The sequence below is a fragment of the Taudactylus pleione genome, unplaced genomic scaffold (genome assembly GCF_031769625.1).
Source record: "Taudactylus pleione unplaced genomic scaffold, aTauple2 ptg000007l, whole genome shotgun sequence".
In the NCBI taxonomy this organism is placed as follows: Eukaryota; Metazoa; Chordata; class Amphibia; order Anura; family Myobatrachidae; genus Taudactylus; species Taudactylus pleione.
This window is the reverse complement of record NW_028284410.1, coordinates 28,945,273-28,967,602: the sequence shown is the minus strand read 5'-3', so window position 1 is coordinate 28,967,602 and position 22,330 is coordinate 28,945,273. Positions and strand designations below refer to the sequence as shown.

Sequence of the window (22,330 nt, the reverse complement as noted above, 5' to 3'; positions counted from 1 at the left end):
GGATTCGCAGGGTAAGAGCTTTATCGCAAACTCTGTCCCTGCAAGGGATTTTTAGTAAATCCCTGTGATATTGGCTGAATTCGCAATGCAAATTCAGTCAGTAATATCACACTACAATTTGCATTAAAAATGTGGATTGTAGTAAATAGAGCCCTAGATATTTGTTTGTTACAATGGCATGTATTTCACCTTACAAGACCAAATGCAGTTCTCACTGAGTTTTAGACACTAACCAGTCAGTGCCGGGGTCCCCATATCACATGTACAGTGAGCTAACATAGTAAATATAGACAGGATCACCATCATGTGCTTAGTTCTTATACATATTGTTACATTTTACTTCATTCCCAAGACTATGGTGTATTAACTACAGTGCATTGCTGTTATCAATCTGGTATATTATACAGGAAAAATAAAATAAGGTTAATCTGTAATATTCAAAAAATAAATTAAAATTATTAAAAAAACTTACACATAAATAAAATGCACAAAATAATGTAAACAATAATAACTGTATCCACCCAACTGAAACTATAGAAGAGAATGATAATATCTAGTAATTGTCCATAGATAATACATTCAGTGTTATATATCCCGATGTATCCAAATGTATGCATATTCCTATGTGTTACATATCTGAAAAATTAATGTAGATAACTGCTCTATGACTGTGTGATTCATGAATGTTTCCCTCAGCAATTTCTATTTCATACCCGTATGAGATCCAGAAAGAGAGCTGAGTAGACGAGCTTGTTCATTTGGCCCATCGTGTACTTCGACCACATCATTGAGTGCTGTTTGAAAGAAGGTGAACTGCCCAAACACCACTGAAAGAGAGTTAGACACACATTCAGCAACATTAGCTACTGTACATCCAAACACAGCATAAAGTAATAAACTAAGATTTGCTGAAAATAAATATATTAATTTTGATTAAAAAAAAAAATCAAACAAACATATTATACGGTAAGAATACTAGTCACTGTAATTTATAGTGATGTAATCTGTCTAATAAGATTTTGGCACAGTAAAGAGAACATATGATGACAAATCTCTGGGAGCAGATGTGATTCTGTGCCATTGAACAGCTTTTCAGGAATATCACAAAGGCAGTCCAAGTAAGCGGTGGGGCCTTCCAACTCTCCATTCTGATAACCTTAGACTGATGTTCTTGGCAGGCATAGGCCTTACATTTCTCTTGTGGGGACAGGCTAGCCTGGGTACAGATGGGGTAGGAGTGGACAGAGGGCCTGATTCAGACTGACTCGCAAGTGCACATCGCTCCGAAGCGGGTCGATGTTTGCCCTCTGCGCATGTGCCACGTCCGGCATGCGCATGTGCGAGCCCCAGCGAGTGACTGAAGTTCAGTCGCTCCGGGGCTCGCTACAAGACGGGGCGGCTGTCGATGTCGATTGAAAGCTCGCCACATTTTGTAGGTGGGTAGGGGGGGGGGCTTGAGCAAATGTAAGCATTCCCAAAAGGAACGCCTGGCATTTGTGGGCGGCCCTACTGACATCACTCTTTTAGAGCAGGAAGTCCACTCGGGCTTGCGGGAGAAGAGACCCTACCACAGGGTCTTGTCGAAAGCCCGATGGTCGCGATCGGGTCGGTCACCCACAGCTTTGCGAGCAGGCTGGAGGGAAAAAAAAAAACGCCCTGATTCAGAGCGTGCGCTCGCCAGCAGTGAGCGCTCTGAATCAGGCCCAGAGTCTTTGGAAGCAGAGTTGCACTCTTTTGGCAGTGTGAGTCATTCATACAGAGTGTAGGGGAAAGAGTGAGGTAGATCCATCGCCATGTCACACAAGCTGTAGAATCATGAACTGCATCAGTGACTCATAGCTAGGTGGCATGGCATACTTCCTCCCTATCATACTCCCTGTCATGCTCCAGAGTTTTGATATAAAAACTGCATTTTTTATCCATGTGTGCCTCCCCAGCCATTGACCTCACCGCCTGTCACTGCAACTAAGTACAGTATGATGATTAAAAGGGCTAACATAGAATAAATAACAACATCTGGGTGAAGGTCAACTTGATGCAGGAGTGGCTCAAATGTATTGTTTCCAGGAGGAATACCTTTATCAGTGGTCATGTAGGGATGCAGACAATGGGAGAGAGATACCCAGCATAACCCCACTCCCTTTTGGAGGCAACAGTGAATATTGGTTGAATTATAGGAGATGCCTGAGAGAAGAGAGAAAAGCAGACCAAATAGGGTGGTGCTAGAGTGAAGCTGGCCACACACTAGACCAACTTACATCCAACCAGCCAACTAGTTGATTGGTTGGAATGAAAATCTGGTAAGGTATGAAAGCAAATGACAATCAGCAATTTGCTCCCATTTGCCGGAAAATGGACAAAAACTGTTGTTTGAACAAATTGTTTAGATCAAACATTTAACAAACTTGTCCGAACGACCATTTTTATGTTTTCTGGCATTTAGGAGCATATTGCTGATCATCAGTTACTCCCATACGTTACCAGATTTTCATTCCAACCAATCAACTAGTTGGATGGTTGGATGAAAGTTACTCTAGTGTGTGGCCAGCTTTAAAGTTTGTGAATGTCTGTGCTATTGCAATGGTTAGAGAGATCTCTGTTGCTCACTGGTGGGGCTGAAATTCTGAAAAAGAAACTGGTTTGGGGGTGTCCTTACTATCTTTGCGCTTTACAGAGTTGGTAATTGCCTAACCAGAGTACATCTCTATGTAGTCTCTTGCAGGACTTGCAGCAAGATTTAGTGTAGTAGCTATATATGCTGGATGAACCACTAAAGGTCTACTCAGAGGTGTGAAGTAAGGTGCATAGGGAACAGGAAAAGTTGAACAAAAGGATTTCACAAATGTTTGTTTGGAATTGGGTGGTGTGTCTGCATACCATACAGGTTTTTAATCTGACCTTTACAGGAGTCATGGTTTACATTTCACCGAAATCTAAATGGACATGTTTATGCCTTGAAAATAAAGTACCAAAATGCCATTGCAGTAAAGTGTGAGGTGACCAGTTTTGCTGTTTGAATAATTCGGCTATCACCAGCTCAGGGTGAATTATATTCCAGATATAAATGAGATATTTTAATTTAGTATCGGAATCGTGATGGTTACTATGGGAATTCTGGTTATGGATGAGGAAAAATGACTAGGTTCTTTAGTTGTTATAGGCATGATATTCTGCTTGATTGCAGCCAGTTAATTTTATTCTGTGTTTGCTTTTTGTTATTAATGGCCTATGCTATATTATTTAATAAAGTAATTAAGAAAAAAAGAAGGACATCCACTATGTTATTATACTGCAAAAAGGGTGGGAAAATGTAGAGTAGCTGGAGACCATATGTGCCCGAGGCCACTTGACCAAGTGACATCCCTATAGATATGGGAAAGCAGTGTTTATTCCTTCATCTCTTCCAGATACTTGAAAAGCCCTACCCACTGATCCTATTCATTCAGGGGATTGGCCTTTCCAGTGGTGCAGCTTGCAAGATATACAGTAGTAATGAGGGAAATTAATTATGACCAGGGTGGCTAAGGAAATGTGGCACTCTGTCCTGGCTTGGGCAGGTGCTCAGGATGTCTCCTGCTCCAACTGGGTGATTTCCCAGGTTTGATTGGTGACTGCCATTTTAAGGCCATGGAAATCCTAAATGATATGTCTCCTTAGATTTTATTAGCACAGTGTTCTGCTTGCTGTATGCTATTTATATTTTAAGGGTTTTTTTGTAAGAAATTGATAATCATTAAATGTTTTCATATGTAAAGAAGAGGGAGAGTAAAAGTAAAGGATTAAGAGGTCATGTGTTTCACTAAAATGACCTGTGTGGGTTCATTCAGGCATAAAAAAAACGATTGGTAGCACCAAGTTTTAGAACCTGATGCTAGTAAATAAACCCCCTAATCTCACAAAATGATATATAACTTCTAAATAAGAGATGGTATCCTCTATGAATACTAGGGGCTAAGCTGGTTTAGCCTTTAACATGCTTGCTGCTTTAAAAATACAGGCATACTTGCATGTATTACCACAGCAGTGCTAGCTCGCAGGCTATTACATTTAGACCTGGTTATCAAACAAAAAAACAAACAAAAACAAAGTGTTATAATGATTATGGTGTTTATTTGTATTTTATAATTAAGTAGAGAAAAGTTTTACTTTTTCAAGTTATCTTTACCATTATGTGATTATTTGAATCGTTTCATGGTAAATGCTGGTTTATAGGAACTGTGAGATGCAACAGTACATGACACCTATTTAATACATGCTGGAATTGTATATTGATTACTAATAATGTTTAAGAAAGCTTCAGTTATTTTTCTCACCAATCAACGAGGGAACAGTTATACTGTATATAAAAATTGGAACATTGATATAACTAAATATCTAAATCAGGCACAAAAATGTATATAAATATTAATAATTAATTGTTACCCATATTGCAGCTCCCAAAAAGGTTCTGTAAACACTAAATACATAGCAGAAAAAAATACACACAAGGGAGTGCTATAGCAAAAAGTTACAAATTCATTTAATATAACAAAATTGTTAGAAAATATTTTACACCTTACATGTAATAATACCACTTAATATGGCCAAAAAGAATATAAATATATAAAAAACTAGTTTAGAGTAGGGCAAAATAGCCCCAAGAAGAACAGATATAGAGTCCACTATGCCTTTAGAAATCCGTTTAGAATGCAGGGATCCACTTTGTGAATTAACGTGTACATTTATCCAATATAGGGATCAATAAGCCCAAATACTGGCTTTTCAAGCTCAACCTCCTCACCGTGAATCAACATCACCACCTTGCAGATCTCGATCCCCAGTACTCTGTCCCCGAGTAGCAGCGGTGGGAGGGCAATACCTCAGTGAATTACGCACCCCGTGAGATGTACATGCATCCACCTGATGTTGAAGAAGGAGCTGTGTCAGCGGGAGCAACACATCATTGGCCGGTATTTAGGGAGGGGGACGCAGGTGGAGTAGCGTAATAGATCCAAATTGCTTGTGTCCACGGGGTCACGATTATTCTCATATAAATCACCGATATCTGTGGCAATAGTGGGCAAGCCTGCGGATAAGTCTTTGACCGATTTCTCCGTTATAAACGTGTAACGGTTTCTTCAGAAGGATATCTGTTCTTCCTGAGGCTATTTTTCCCTCCTCTATACTAGCTTTTTATATATTTAAATTAGTTATACTGTATAACCTGAACACAGCATTCAGCACACAGTAAGTAAAATAACTCACACATAAAAGTTTAAACACAAACCAGACTCAATTCAGGTGTTACATATCTTTAATGTACACAATCATTCAACTAGGTTATAGGAGATTGATAGAAATGGACTTTCATGTTTACTTTGTAATGTACTGCATGCAGAGGACCAGTTTTTAAGGCAGAGCCACATGTAATACTCATGTATAATTGGCCATAGCCCAAAGGATGGCAGCACACACCCATCTCTGCTTGTTGCCCAACCACCAGGGGTGTAGCGAGGGTGGTTCCAGTGGAGCACATGCTCCAGGGTCCTGCTCTGCAAGGGCACCGGAGATCAGCCATCTGATGAAGGGAAGAGCACCTGCTGAGCTGAGCATGAAACACATAAAGAGATCAGTGCCTCGAGACAGGGGGCATGGTGTGGGCGGGGCAACACTTATGGCTCCACCCTCACCACGCTCCAATATGGACGCACCAATCTCTTTATGTGCTTCAGGCTCAGGTCATCAGCAGGTGATTCCCTCCACCCACAGTTGAATGGCTGATCTCCGGTGCCCTGGAACAGTAAGGAGGGGGGGGTTAGATCTGAGTAAGGGGGAATATATCTTTGTGTGTGAAGGGAGGGGGGCTTTGTTAAGTGCCAGAGCTGTGTGTGTATGAGTGTTTGCAGGGGTTGGTCTGTGTGAGGAGGGGATATATTTGTGAGGGGGAGAACTGTGTCTGTGAAGGGGGGGATCTGAGTGAGGGGGGAGCGGTGTGTGTGTGAGGGGATTCGGGACATTGAGTGAGGAGGGAGAGCTGTGTAAGGAGAGGTGAGCTGTGTAAGGGGGAGAACTGTGACGGGGTCTGAATGAGGAGGATCGTTGTGTGTGTTTGACGGCAGGAAATATGTGTGAGAAGGAGGAAGATCTGAGTGAGTGGGGAGAGCTGTGTGAGAAATATATACACTGTATTTATATATATATACATTAATATGTAGCCCCAACGAGGTATTTTGCATAGGACCCTTAACCCGGATGTGGGACTGAACGGAAGGGAGGAAGGGTGGAACCACGGCAATAACAATGAGGGAGGAGGAGGCGGTCCCCTGCCATCATCATCTCCGGCTTCTCCACTTTTCCACCTCTGAGGTGGGTCCCACCTACCACCCTGGCCCTGACGTCAGCTGGCCCAGTTTGCACAGAGGAGAGAACATGGAAGCTGTGTCCCTGCAGTTGAGGGGAGGCCTGAGCCGGGTGCTGCTGCTGAGGGCCTGGTTCGCAGCACCCATCACTGGGAGAAGCCTGAGCAGTGAGTCTGGTAAGGTCATGACTGACTGCTCTGATGCCAAATGCCAATAAGGGGCACTACTATTGCATGTGTATAAGGGGCACTACTATTGCATGTGTATAAGGGGCACTACTGTGGCATAACTTAAATAAGGGTTCTATTGTTAGGAGTAATGTGAATAAAGGGCACTACTGTGGCATAATGTCAACTATGGACATTACTGTGGCATAATATGCACTGTGGGGATTACTGTGTAGCATAATGTAAAAAAAATGCCAAAACTTTGGCATAACGCAAATTAATAGGCACTAGTGTGTAGCATAACGTGCATTGTGGCCATTATTGTGTAACATAATGTGAATAAGGGACATTACTGTGGCGTAACATGAATTAAAGACACTACTGTGTGGCGTAACGTGAATAAGGGGCACTACTGTGTGGCATAACTTGAATTGTGGGCACTACTGTGTGACTTATTTTTAATTGGTGGAATTACTTTAGTGGGTTGGAATATATCTAGCCCTCCATGTCCCAGTTGATACTGTCCCTAATGTTGATACTGTCCCTAACTGTCCCTAATGTACCTGGCATACTTGGGAGGTAGGAGCGCGGTAGCACACACATGCTCCAGGCGCCTTGGTTACACGCTACACCGCCAACCACCAAACCCTTCCTAGACACCCCTCTACAATCACTCATACAGGTCTGTGTTCACTGTACAGTAGTTCACTACCCACTCTCTATACAATGTAAGCTATCTCTTTGTCTCTTTGCCATCAGTCTACTTGCATGTCCCTGTAATGTCTCTATGTATTACACCACATGCCATCATTCTGCGTATTGTATTACAGTTTTTGCTATAATAGTTATATGTATTATTGTATTACACTTAGTTGTACGCATCGATTACAATTTGTTCAAGTATTATTCTTATATTGACATCATCCTTAACTGTTTTAATGTATTATTTACTATATTTTTGTACTTTTGACTGTAAAGTGCTACGGAATGTACAACAATGATGATTATGATGTCCACATTGTGTCTATTATTGTGTGTCTGAGATCCAGCCTCCCATAAGCTGCTACTTAATAAAAGCAGACTGGTTGATATTTCAAACACACACAGCACATGGTCATGTTGGGGTTGTTATTAGGTACTATGAGCTAAGCACCAGCCATCTGGTACTGTGCAAAGTCAAATATCCAACACGGCAGATGTGCTTCTTTCATATAAGCACATTAACTTTTTTTTTCCCTTACTTGCGTGATTTGCTAAATATTAGTCATTAGGTGAAATGAGCAGTATAATTGTCATTTAATAAGGAGGTGGACAAAGGGGACATAAGTAAGCAGTACTTAGACATGGGTCTGTTCAAAGGTAATGAACCTGCATATGGTCACAAGGCATCATGACAACTGCATCTCCAGCTTCTATCTGGATATACTGTATATGCTCATTATAGGTGGGTACGGAACAATCATGGCCAGATTTATGTATGTTTTTCCTTGAACTACCATTTCTAGATACATTTATTTTTTAATGCACATGAGATTGGACTGCCCAGATCTTTTTTTAATTTCTAGGAGTCATGACATTCTAACCAGCAAAGGGCATTTATTTTATAAAGCAATTCTCTAGGGGAAATTACATTTCTAAATGTTGGAAAAGAAAGTACTGTAATGAAAATATTTCTTTAGAAAAACTTAATTTACCAGTTGAAATTTAAAAAAGCTATTTCTTAATATTTTTATGGAAAAGTACTAACACTAAAAGAGTTAGGTTTGGAATGAACCCATAAAAATAAATAAAAAAAAAGCAATGTCTATCATTAAAAATGTCATATAGGAGGCAGCACGGTTGGTGTAATGGTCTCGGGTTCAATTCCCACCACAGCTTTAACTGTGTGGAGTTTGTATATTTACCCCTGTGCTTGTGTGGGTAGGTTAATTGGGTCCTGAAAAAGTTACCCTTAGGGGTATATTTACTAAAGTGAGAGTTTTTAGAATTGGAGATGTTGCCCATAACAACCAATCAGATTCTACTTAATATTTATCTAGCTCCTTCTAGAAGATAATAGCTAGAATCTGATTGGTTGCTATGGGCAACATCTCCACTTCTAAAAACTCTCACTTTAGTAAATATACCCCTTAGTGTGTATGTGCGTGTACATGTGGTAGACTGGTAGGGGGGATATAGTTTTGAGATCGGCGGCCGCGATTATGCCGGTCTCAATACCAACAGGAAAATCCTGACAAAGGACTTAAGATAGGCGTTGAAATACCGATGCCTAATTTAATCCCACCGCCGGAACGCAGAAGGACGCTAGCCCGTATGCAGTAAGTCCGGGGCGCCTTAGCATTAGCTGCGAGGGGGGGGGGGGAGATTTAGGGAGCGTAGCAGGCTTAGGGTTAGGTCCTGGGGGGAAGGTTAGGGTTAGGCACCCCAAGGGGGAGGGTTAGGGTTAGGCACCTCTGGGGGGGTTAGGGTTAGGCACTAATGCGGAGGGTTAGGGTTAAGCTACAACAATGAAGGGTTAAGGGGGGAAGGTGGGAGGGTAAGTATACTTACCAAACCCATATCAGGATACCAACCATAGAAGGGAATTAGATTGTAAGCCCCACTGAGGCAGGTACTGATGTGAATGGTCAAATATTATATGGAAAGCGCTGCATAATATGTGTGCACTATATAATAACTGGTAATAGGTAAATAATAAATTGAACCACATTACAGGCAGCCCTGCCCCTAATACACAAGGGCATGAAACATAATTGATCACATGACCATGACCTTATGACAGTTTTTTGCATTTTAAATACTTAATTTCCTCCCTCATTGTAATTTGCCCTTTCCCACCCACAACTCTCAAGAGTCCTGTGATCCGATTGCTGTTATTGCACTGGAACTATATAAAGGGTACAGAACAAGGGGAATAAGACTGTAAAAGCATTAAAACAGTGACCATAACTGGGGAAAGCACTTGTAAGATTAGCTCTCTCTCTCTCTCTCTCTCTCTCTCTCGTTAGCATCTCTGGATTTATGTTGTACTTCTCAACAGACTACTGGCAACTGCAAGACTCACAAAATATGCATGATGACTATAAACTTTTTTTATTTTGGAACCAGACAAACATGTTGGGAGCCAGTCAGAATAGAAGTCATTTTTTTGTCTCTCATATCATTTCATTGTCTTATTATTAATAGCCAGGACTGGAACGCAAAGCTTACACAGAAAATTTGAGCGATTTAAAAAAAAAAAAAAAGAAATGTACTGAAGGGATCATTGTTATTTGTCTCTCACCATAATCCTTTGGAACAACAATGAAATAGGAGCAACTCTGTCCAGAGGAATAGTTACTGGGGTAATTGGGAGACAGTATCACTCCATCTTGACTCACATATTGTCCACCACATGGAGCTAGAAGGTAGGGAGGAAACAAAAAAAAATGTATAAGCCCACAATATGGCTCACAAGTATTTATGTAAATGTTCTTATGACATTACAGATTTAAAACTAGAACTTGGGACATTATTACGCCATCACTTGCCCAGAGCCCTGGCAGCTGATACGTGCTGCCATTTTTCCTGAGAAGACATCCTGGCAGAAAACCAGGACTGTATGACAATGCGGATAGGACTGTGAGTGGGAGCATCAATGAATAGCCACAGTCATGGACACTTGCACTCACACACTACTTCTGCAGCTATTTTAAAGTAGGGGTGAGCGGGTTCGCATTTCTGAAATCCAAACCCCCCCGAGCCCCCCCGATCCGAGTCAGGCTCGACTTTTCCAGTCTGACTCGGATCTGAAATCGAGGCAAAATTTCATAATTCCGCCTTCCGGGTCTCACGGGTTTTGGATTCTATATAAGGTACCCGCGTCGGCGCCATTTTCTCACTCGGCTGTGGACAGTGAAGAGGGAGGGTGGGAGTTAGTGCTGGCTGGGCTGTGTAGTGTAGTGTAGTGTTGTGCTGTGCTGCGCTGCTGTTGTCCATAGGGGCTGTGTCCACTCCTCCAGTCCAAAGTCCATAGGGGCTGGCTGGACTGTGTTGTGCAGTCAGTTGTCCATAGGGGCTGTGTCCACTCCAAAGTCCTGTGCAGTGTCCCAGTCCTAAAGGGGTGCTGTAGTGTTGTCCAGGGGGTGTTCTGTCCATTAGGGGTGCTCCCCCGAAGTGCAAAAAAAAAATAATATTTTTTCTGTGTTTGTGAATTGTGTGCACAGTAGCCGCACGTGCATCAACAAAGTAGCGCCAAGCGTGCGCCTGTGTCATAGGTAAAGGGCCGTCTGGCTTGACCGTTAAAGGATGCTGTAACCCCCAAAGTGCACTCCAAAAAAAATTTAAAAATATATTTTTTTGTGTTTGTGAATTGTGTGTGCAGTAGCCGCACGTGCATCAACAAAGTAGCGCCAAGCGTGCGCCTGTGTCCCATAAGTAAAGGGCCGGCTGGCTTGTCTGTTAAAGGGTGCTGTAACCCCCAAAGGGCACTCCAAACAAAATAAAAAAATATTTTCTCTGTTTGTGAATTGTGTGCACTGTGGCTGCACGTGCATCAACAAAGGAGCAGCGCCAAGCGTGCGCCTGTGTCCCATAAGTAAAGGGCCGACTGGCTTGTCCATTAAAGGGTGCTGTAACCCCCAAAGGGCACTCCAAACAAAATAAAAAAATATTTTCTGTGTTTGTGAATTGTGTGCACTGTGGCTGCACGTGCATCAACAAAGGAGCAGCGACAAGCATACGCCTGTGTCCCATAAGTAAAGGGCCGGCTGGCTTGTCTGTTAAAGGGTGCTGTAACCCCCAAAGGGCACGCCAAACAAAATAAAAAAATATTTTCTGTGTTTGTGAATTGTGTGCACTGTGGCTGCACGTGCATCAACAAAGGAGCAGCGCCAAGCGTGCGTCTGTGTCCCATAAGTAAAGGGCTGGCTGGCTCATTTCTTAAAGGGTGGTGTAACCCACAAAGTGCACTAGTCTCCAACAAAAATAAAAAATTATTTTCTGTGTTTGGGTGTGCCTTAGCCGCACGTATATATCAATATAACATAAATGGAGGACCAAACTTTCTCCGATAAAAATAAAATAGGGAAAGATCAAGAACCACTTCCTCCTAGTGCTGTTGCTGCTGCTGGATGTTGTTCATCATCCCAGAGAGGAAGTAGGAACACCACTACTTTTACTAAACAATTGACCCTCCAACAGTCCTTACCGAGGAGGATGAAGTACGACAGCAGTCATCCTGAAGCAAAACATATAACTGAGGCCTTGACTGCTATGTTGGTGTTAGACGTGCGTCCAGTATCCGCCATTAGTGCAGTGGGATTTAGACAATTGATGGAGGTAGTGTGTCCCCGGTTCCAAATCCCGTCTAGATTCCACCTGCATCCTCAAAGCAGCAGCGACAAGCGTGCGTCTATCTGTTAAAGGGTGGTGTAACCCTCAAAGTGCGCTCCACAAACAATAAAAAAATTCTTTTTTTTCTGTCTTTGTGAATTGTGTGAGCTGTAGCTGCACCTGCACCCTCAAAGCAGCAGCGACAAGCGTGAGTCTGTCTGTTAAAGGGTGGTGTAACCCCCAAAGTACGCTCCACAAAAAATAAAAAATTATTTTTTTTTCTGTTTGTTTGTGAAATGTATGCGCAGTAGCCGCACCTGCATCCTCAAAGCAGCAGCGACAAGCGTGCGTCTGTCTGTTAAAGGGTGGTGTAACCCTCAAAGTGCGCTCCACAAAAAATTAAAAATTCTTCTTTTTTTTTCTGTCTTTGTGAATTGTGTGGGCTGTAGCCGCACCTGCATCCTCAAAGCAGCAGCGACAAGCGTGCGTCTGTCTGTTAAAGGATTACATCAGTGACAGCATCCAAGTAGGCATGTCAGACAGTCCGTACCTGCACTGGCAGGAAAAAGAGGCAATTTGGAGGCCCCTGTACAAACTGGCTCTATTTTACCTAAGTTGCCCCCTCTCCAGTGTGTACTCCGAAAGAGTGTTTAGTGCAGCCGGGAACCTTGTCAGCGAAAGGCGTAGGAGGTTGCTTCCACAAAATGTGGAGATGATGTTCATAAAAATTAATTATCAACTCTTCCAGGGAGACCAGCCTCCAGAACGTACAGAGGCACCTGTGGTGGTGGATTCCAGCGGGGACAAATTAATACTCTGTGAGGATGAGGATGTACACAACACTGAAGAGGGTGAGGAATCGGTGAATGAGGAGGATGAGGACAACATCTTGCCTCCGTAGAGCCAGTTTGTGCAGGGACAGATTAATTGCCAGCTTGTTTTGTGGGGGCCCAAACGAACCAATCATTTCAGCCACAGTCGTGTGGCCGACCCTGGCGCTGAAATGATTGGTTTGTTAAAGTGTGCATGTCCTGTTTATACAACATAAGGGTGGGTGGGAGGACCCAAGGACAATTCCATCTTGCACCTCTTTTTTATCTTTGCATTATGTACTGTTTGCAGCCTAGTTGCCATCCTGTCTGCCACTGCAGTGTCACTCCTAGATGGGCCACGTGTTTGTGCCGCCCACTCGTGTCACTTAGCATAGTCATCCAGCTACCTCGGCGCAACCTTTTGGACATAAAAACACTATTGTGAGGTGTGAGGTGTTCAGAATAGACTGGAAATGAGTGGAAATTAAGGTTATTGAGGTTAATAATAGCATAGGAGCAGAAAAATCCAAATTCTGTGATTTTAGCTGTTTTTATGCTTTTTTTAAAAAAAAATACAGATCCAAAACACAAAACCCAGAACCCAAAACACGGAAGGGTGGTTTTGGCAAAACCAATCCAGATCCAAAACATGAATAAAGATCCAGATCCAAAACCAAAACACGAAAAGTGGCCGGTGCACACCCCTATTTTAAAGTAGTGGAAGAAAATAATCCCCACTTTTGATGGCAGTGCAGCTTTAATATTGCAGTCATACAGGCCAGTCTAAATTAATAATTGATTAGAGGAGATTTGCTAAACAACCATTAATTAATTCAACACTGGTGACTGCACTAGAAAACTAAGCGAGAACTCTGGGAGCAGAGCATTTGTACTGGGTGGAGGGGGTCATGTTGGAGAGCCTGACAAACTACTGAGCAGATTCAGATGATTGTAACTATTCAAGGAAATTAGCTAGATTCCAACAACAATAATAATAATATATATACATAATATAACAAATTAAAACGAAAAGAAAAAAAAAACACAAAACAACACCAATTGTCTGGGCCAAACTAGTAGAACAGTAAACTTACATTTATACCTAGTTATATGGTTATTTGAGGTCCATAAGATATTTATTTAATTAATTCTAAAAAGGTTTATGATCCATAATAACCAAACATTATAAAATAGTACACCAAGTTATATACTTCTATAAAGATGATATTTTTTATATTAACATTACTCGTATATTTGAATTGATCATGCTGCTTGTGGACAAAATGTTCCTAAAACAAAAAACAAATTAAGATGTGAGTTTACCTATACATGTAGGGCGAGGATAGTTCCATATTGGCTTTCCATCTCCTCCCATCACACAGGTCAGAGTAGATGCTCCCTCAATCTCATAGCCGCTGTCGCAGTAGTAAGTTACAGTGGAGCCAAGTTTTAGATCACTCCCAACACGGGTGCCATTTTTTATTGCGCCTGGATCAAAACAGGACTCCCTGGGATTTTCTGGAGGATGACAAGACACATAGTCAGTGCACATACATGTGATTCGTATTAGTGCTGTCCACTAAAGCATCAATATGTACAAAGCAGATTTCCTTGTGTCTAAAAATAGGCTGTAGTGACTTTGTGTGCCACTAGCATCTACACACCAGTGGTTCTGTTCTTATACAACTGAAATATGTGACACATTCCGAAATATTCATTTGTACAGGAAAATAATATTATGCATATCATGATTGTAATCTAAAATTTGTTATAACTATCTGAAGTTCCGAGATACTATCAAGAGCCATTTTTATTATGTGTAGAGCCTTCAGTGAGAAAATGCCATGCTATTGGGGAGGGCAGAGGGAACAAGTTAAATATAAGAATCTTTTACACTTTAATCACCATGGCTAAATGTATGATTATTCACATTATAACGAGAGGTTATGGTGCATAAAAGCGTAAGGGAAATAGGTCATATGTTGGCGACAATGTGGAGATTAAGGAGTATATATTAGAATATATAACAATTATCTCTCCCACTTCCATCTACTCTGCACAGATCAGTATTTAAACATTCAACAGATGTCTCCAGGAGTTACTGGGAATCTATAATAACATGCATTTTAAGATGACAGAAGTCACTGTGCTGACCTCAATATGTGCCTTTTTGGTGACATGAGGGAGAAATGAGAGAGACTGCAATGCAGAGAGATTCAATATTCATGGCCCTGCATTCACTATAAATTGTTATAACTAAACTGCTCAAATCATTAAGCATCATTAACATCTGATAATAACAATTGTAGACCAATACAAGCCTTACTTCTCTGTACTTACACAATGCAGCTCATGTGGAGATAGTCATAAAGCATGAAAGGAATAAAGTCCATTCAGACATTAAAGTGTTTCACTGAAGTGTGACAGCGCTTTCAACACACACATAATGGAGGCCTCCCTGCCCCCCGCAAAGCAAAACCCTCGTCTCATCCCAAGTTCATTTTTTCCCTATTTCTTGGTTCAAACCCAGATTTTTTTTACTTGTTATATTTTACAATGAACCCTTTAACTGCACAATATCTTTCTTAGAAGGAGAGTCATTCAGCATTCAGAAATTCAGTATTGTGAGGAAGAAAAGTATGTCCACAATCAGACTGGGTGCCAGGGTTACTATTCAGGTTTTAAACTATCTTACATACAATAAACTGTTTTTTAAGAAGCACACTGACATTGAAGTTCTGCATACTTGATCTGAACATTGAAACTGACAGGTTTCTCATAGATCGGTGAACCATATATGTACTAGACCTCTATTATAATAAACGGCAAACTCCCTTAAAATGCCATTTCACATCATGCAAAGATACAAGGAGGAAACATAGAAATGTCCTACGTGGTGCACTGAAACTATACATATAAAACTTAACATTTATTATTATTTGATTAATATCACAATAATGAACTAATATTAACATAAAAAGGGCCAGCGAAATAGGGATTAAAATTGAATAGATGTGTGAAAAGAGTTGAAAAAAGTGATTAAAAAATGTTAGGCGACATCCCTGTAATAATCACACCATGTTAAGTTATCATTAGATATTAAGTATTGTGCCTACTGTTATTAGGTGGTTAATTGGTTTATTACACCCCTTATAAACCAATTAACCACCTCATAACAGTAGGCACAATACTTAATATTTGATGATAACTTAACATGGTGTGATTATTACAGGGATGTCGCCTAACATTTTGTAATCACTTTTTTCAACTCTTTTCACACATCTATTCAATTTTAATCCCTATTTCGCTGGCCCTTTTTATGTTAATATTAGTTCACCATTGTGATATTAATCAAATAATAATAAAAGTTAAGTTTTATATGTATAGTTTCAGTGCACCACGTAGGACATTTCTATGTTTCCTCCTTGTATCTTTGGATAAATGTAATATGTGTCTGTGGTAGCACCCCTCTATGGAGCCCAATAACTTATATTAAAGGTGGTACTTTTGAGATATATGATTTTTCTTGTGCAACTGGATTATATTGTTTCTCATTTCACATTATGGCAGACAAGCAGTATTATAAATGATTCATGCACCGATCTCTTTATGGCATCCAGATTTGGGATTATTAGTCATTAAAGTATGCCCTTATCTTGTTTTAAATCCTCTCCTTTCAATTAAACTAATATATGGAGCTAGAGAATAAAACTTACATTTTACAACTAAATTAAAACATTTATGACACCGATTTAACAATATTGATTAAAGCCATGAGGTGATATATGACAGATAACATTAACCTTTTTAATCTAATGTTGCCCACACCTGAAGTTATAATAAATGTTATGAAACAATAAACTACCCTAACCTCTAGGGCAGGTCATGGCATTATTATGTGTAACAGTGCTGTCCTGTCTGCCCATTACATTCAAAATACAGAATAAGCTTGTACCTCTTAATAAGAGTCATTTTCCTGTCAATGTATCACCGATTTATTGCATATTGGTATATACACCTATTTTCCCAGTTAGTAAGTATACAAACTTACTACCGAGACCACATGTTTTGTTGATAGGAAATGGATTGAAACATACAGCATAAGGGCTCAGAATCATGCAGGTGCCTTGAGAGATTTTTGCACTGCAGATTCACATAGTTACTTTTAGCATTAGAAAACCCTATTGTGTGCATGATTACACCATTGTGCTGATGATTACACTGCATATGCAATTCATTAAGTATGAGGTCCTGTGTTTTGATGGATAAATAAATGCACATATATACGCTGGCAGTTACACAGCATACTTCCAGTAATGGTAATAGTGAGGCAGTTGGAAGAAGACAGAGAGCAGTGAGAAGTGTGCAGCAACCTATGTGGAACAAGTATTCTCTAAGGATCAACTGGTTGTGTAAGGTATAAAGATAAATAACACCATAAGCACTTAATCTTTGGCCTCAGAACTGTCTTTACACTGAGACGAAGAAACAGAAGCTCCAGTGGTGCAGAATTAATGCTTACCGGATACACCTTTTGCATTTTGCTTCTGAGCTGAGGACTAATGCTACCTTGAGCACTTTATAATACATTGGTGGGAATACTGTACATGTGTAAGCATCTGTGAAAGTTTTCTTCATCTTTGTTAATCTCTATCAAACATATTAATAATACAGTATTTGTTTCCTGTGTCAGGATTCTCACAGTGTACAACTATGGCCGCCTGACAGTTTTCCATTCTATCATTCAAAGAAAAAATACACAAATAATCAAAATCAAAAATTTGTTTAATACAAGTGTAATTAAAATACTAACATTTGCTTTTTCATTATTTGTTTAGTTGTTTATTCAGTCGGACCAATCACAAGAAACAATGCACCTCTTATTCTGTAATATTAAAGTAGTACCTCCCAGTGATTTTCGAGGGACAAACCTGACTTGCTGTCTTAAATGAGTTTAAATTAATAATTTAAACAGTTTCTGACTGGAAACTCCACCCCAATCCAAACAGTTTCTGTTTGGATTGGGGTGGAGTTTGGGAAGATCAGGGAATAGTTTGGATAAACTTGGTCCTGATTTGCCTAATTCAAATGTTTGGAGTATTAGAAGTCACTTCTTTATACTGTAAAAGCGCCCCCAACCACTAATAGCTCCCACTACAGGGGATGGAGAGAAGGGACCAGAGGAAAGATCAATAAAACAGAGACTTGGGGGTCTATGTACTATGGGGAGAAAAGGGGTAAAAATGCTAAATGCAGAGAAAATCCCTGTACCTACCGCTTCTCAGTATGTACTAAAGGGATTTTCTCTGCCTGTAGCCTGCCAGCGCTAAATGCAGGCTACAATATCACACTGGACCTGGGGCACTTAGCGCTGCCATAAACACCTATGGCAACGCTAAGTGTCCCAGGTATTCCTAAGAGGAGATGTCACTTACCGTCTGACTTCCCCAGCGCTGATATCGCCTCCTGTAGCCGCCGTTATCTGCTTCTCCTCACTGGAGAAGCAGGACTTCAGCTGTGTCAGGTTGGACGTTTTTAAATAAAGTTTGTTGAAAAAAAAAAGTCACTGCTGCTGCTGCTGCCGGACGGAGCTTGGAGATGATGAGCCACACACAGGGCTTTCAGGGGAAGGGAGTGTTAGCTGTTACCGCCAAGGGGGTGACTTAACGTTCACCCTCCTCGGCTGGTCTATTTTTAGTAAGTGCTGCGTTAGTCAGCTCCTGCTTCGCAGCGGTAGCAGGCGAAGCAGGAGTGGCATTAACGCAGCGTCTTAGTAAATAGACCCCTGTGTCATTCATTCCCAGTCCGGCGGGGCTTCATCAAAGTGGGCCACTGTGTCCCAGACCGGTGTCACTGCTTTCCTAATGGACATGTGTGCAGCTATGTTGGTTCTGATTAGCTGAGCACCAGTATCTATCCAGTCACTAGCTGTCTGCTGTGCTCACATGACGGCTTCCTCCTGTCCTCTGCAAGTGCACCCTTTTTAAAGCTGCACCAGCCACTAGCACACAGTTGGAACAATGTGGAACAATACTCTTCTGTGTGCTCACTCACCAGTGTGTACCTCCAGACTCCGATCTGCTGCCTGAACCTGCGCTTCTGTTTGCTGGACTCCTGCAAGCTGATGACTCTGAGTTTGCTCCAGTTACTCTGCAGCATTGCGCTGATACAGATATCCATGCTGCACCCCTCCAGCCTGTGTTCAGGTTGCTGACTGTTTCTCCTCTGGCTCCATGCCATTTCAAGCTGCTGCTACTCCTCTGGTCCCAGTCCGGTTCAAGTTGTCTCTTCTCCGCTGGCTCTAGCCCACTTCAAGCTGCATCTCCCCAGTTCCAATACGGTTCTAGCCTCTGGCTCCAGTCCAGTCAAGCTGCTTTTCTCCTATGGCTTCAGTCTGGTTCAAACCTACGGTTCCATTTCCGGGTCAAGTTGCTGTTCACCTCCGGGCCCATTCTGGTTCAAGTTCTGGTTCCAATTCAGATCAGCCTGCATAGCATTGCCTGTGTCTTTCATTACGGATCCAGTCCAGTTCAGCCTGTTTGTTACATCCTTGTCCAAGCCTATGCAGTAGTCTGAAGTATCTTGTTTATCCTAAAGACTATTATAGCGCTTTAAGAGACAAGTCTTCAGTCTGCTGTCATCCTGACTTCAAGCAAGTCTGCTCATTGCGGGTGCAGGTGGACTATCCCTAATTTCCCTTCAGACTGTATTGCTGCTCAGTGAGGCCAATGTTTATCTCAGCATTGCAGCTCCTAACCTGCCTTTGGGACTCTCTGGTCTCTATACCATCAGTACCACTATCGATGGTGGTTGTTGTGCAGAGGGTCCTCCCTCTGAGTGTTGGGGTTTGTGCTGAGTTTAAACTAGAGTGGTTACTCCAGGTGCTAGGGACTGGATACTGGATCTCTATACCTCCCTGAGGATGTAGTCTCCAGTCATTCAGGTTTGGTAATCGGTTTTGTGCTATCTTTAGTGGATTCCAGGCGGGCTACCGATTAACTGTATTACTCACTGTTCGGCTCCCTGAGTTCTCAATCACTGGTTCCTGTCCCTGACTCTTGCTTTCAGGATTAGGGTTTTAGTTCCACTCAGTTGGTTCTAGGGACAGACAGGGAGTCTTCCAGTAATAGGTGACCTCTTTGATGACACTAGGCCATATACCATATAGGTCCTACCAATGCGTAGACATCTAATCTAGCCTCCGCAATTTCTGTATAGCTCGTCAGCTCAGTTTATGAGTTCTGACTCAGATCTGGATACTGAGATATGCATATAGCTATAGATATATATAGATATCTAAAGATCTAAAGAAAAAGAAACAGTATGTCAATGATAACACATACCACACTCTCCGTTTTTAATTAAAGTACAAAAATTTACAATCAATGTGCTGATATCATACCAAAGTTTCTTCAAGTATTCTGTCCCCTGGCGAACGGGCTCTGTGCTTCACTGAAATGTTGGTGGGATATCTGCACATTGCTTATTAATTTTCCTACTTAAAAAAAGGGGAATATATATAAGTAATGACCAAAGCTTGAAACAGAGCACTCAACAGTCTTGTTAAAGTATGGCTACATTTGTTTTCACCATTCCCACTAGTGAGTTGTCATAAAAAAAAACCCCCACCAAACTAAGTATTTAAGGCAGGCTTGTCCAACCCGCGGCCCGCGGGCCGCATGCGGCCCAGGCTCGTAATGCGGCCCGCATACCTCTCAAGTGTCCCGGATTTAGCGGGACATTCACGATATTACCCGCTGTTCCAGGATTGCTCACTGTAGTCCCGGCGCCCCCAGACCACGCCCCCACGCTCTCCTTCATTCACTGTGCCGCCAGCGTAATCACCAGTGGCGGGCTGGGCCGGGGGGCAGGGTGCCATGTGCCCCCCGGGCCGCAGCGTCACTGTGAAACAGACAGACGGAGTCTGGTCAGCGCTACACAGCACAAACACACAGCCGCCGGAGCCGGCAGCTTTGTGTTTGCTGTAATCAGCAGCCGCTGAGAGTCCGCAGTGGGAGCAGCAGCCGCTGCTCCCACTGCGGGAGCCATCTTCCGGCTCCCGCAGTGGGTAATGGGAGAGCCGTCGTCATGACGACGTCTCTCCCATAATGCAAAGCGGCCAGAGGAGCCGGTGGAAGCATCGGGACCAGGAGCGGGAGTTTCAGGTAAGTGTTTTTTTTTATTTTTTTTTATTAAGTCTCTCTCTACTAGGGGGGGGGGTTACTATGGGGGCACTACCAAGGGGGGGGATTACTATGGGGGCACTACCAAGGGGGGGGATTACTATGGGGGCACTACCAAGGGGGGGATTACTGTGGGGGCACTACCAAGGGGGGGGTTACTGTGGGGGCACTACCAAGGTTGGGATTACTCTGGGGGCACTACCAAGGGGGGGATTACTATGGGGGCACTACCAAGGGGGGAGTTACTATGGGGGCACTACCAAGGGGGGGGATTACTATGGGGGAACTACCAAGGGGGGGATTACTATGGGGGCACTACCAGGGGGGGTTTACTATGGGGGCACTACCAAGGGAGGGGTTTACTATGGGGGCACTACCAAGGGAGGGGATTACTATGGGGGCACTACCAAGGGGGAGGGATTACTATGGGGGCACTACCAAGGGGGGGGATTACTATGGGGGCACTACCAAGGGGGGGATTACTATGGGGGCACTACCAGGGGGGGATTACTATGGGGGCACTACCAGGGGGGGGATTTCTATGGTGGCACTACCAGGGGGGGATTACTACTGGGGGCACTACCAGGGGGGTGGATTACTATGGGGGCACTACAAGGGGGGGGACTACTACTACTGGGGGCACTACAAGGGGGGGACTACTACTACGTTACTGTTATTTTATTTTATGTACGGCCCAGACCAAGTTTTCATCTTCTAATGTGACCCAGGGAAGGTGAAAGGTTGGACACCCCAGATTTAAGGTCTTCACTAAACCATATAATGATCAACAGATGTGCATAATCATAGCTGATCCATTCAGAGGCAGCTATCAAAATGTAACATGCACATAACCAGCATTCTACAGTGTAACACATTAGCCATTTATTAACAACTTTGACATACAGAAATAACAGAAACATCGACATCATAAAAGGTAAATAAAGTATATATTGTGGTGAGAGGGGTTGTCTGTCACCTGAATTAACCACATTCCTGTGGGATCAGCTCACTTTAGGGGAGGCTGGAGTGAAACCTGTGCGCTCTGCATCAGTGGAGGTGTGGAATTCCAGGTTTTCACATTTACACAGACCCAGCTGGAATAATCACTGGAACACAGGAAGGGTTTAAAACTCCCACACACCTGTTGCTCCTGATGCCGGACAAGCTGGCCAGGCGAAAGGCCAGAGGTGGTGGTTAGCATTAGGGTTCAGGACCTGGAAGGTCCGCAGATATTGTAACTTCTGACTGTTAAGCACAAGGAGTACTGGGACATTTACATTATGTTTATTTGCTTATTTTCTGTTATATACCTGTGTGTATCCAGGCCTATGCTCATGTATGCTAAGGTGCAGTGTTTGCTGCCACTAAAAAGACACTGCTTCACCGAGTACCTGCCTGTCTGGAGTCCTCATTTCTACACCCCGTTTTACATTACCTAACAAAAAAATAAAAAACAGATATGCACATGATGAAAATCACAGTTAGGAAAAGTGACTAGTAAAGACACGACATGTGTT

At 42.4% G+C, this 22,330-nt stretch overlaps 1 protein-coding gene across 1 annotated transcript in view; it reads right to left on the bottom strand.

Annotated features, from left to right (window-relative positions):
* The window catches only part of CSMD2 (CUB and Sushi multiple domains 2), a 1,115,355-nt gene that overhangs the window by 119,373 nt on the left and 973,652 nt on the right, over nt 1–22,330 (bottom strand). The window contains exons 30-32 of the mRNA XM_088462676.1: nt 13,954–14,148; nt 9,789–9,905; nt 714–827 (exon numbers count right to left, since the gene is read on the bottom strand). Coding sequence (XP_088318802.1) covers nt 714–827; nt 9,789–9,905; nt 13,954–14,148 — 426 coding nt within the window. The remainder of the gene's footprint in view (nt 1–713; nt 828–9,788; nt 9,906–13,953; nt 14,149–22,330) is intronic.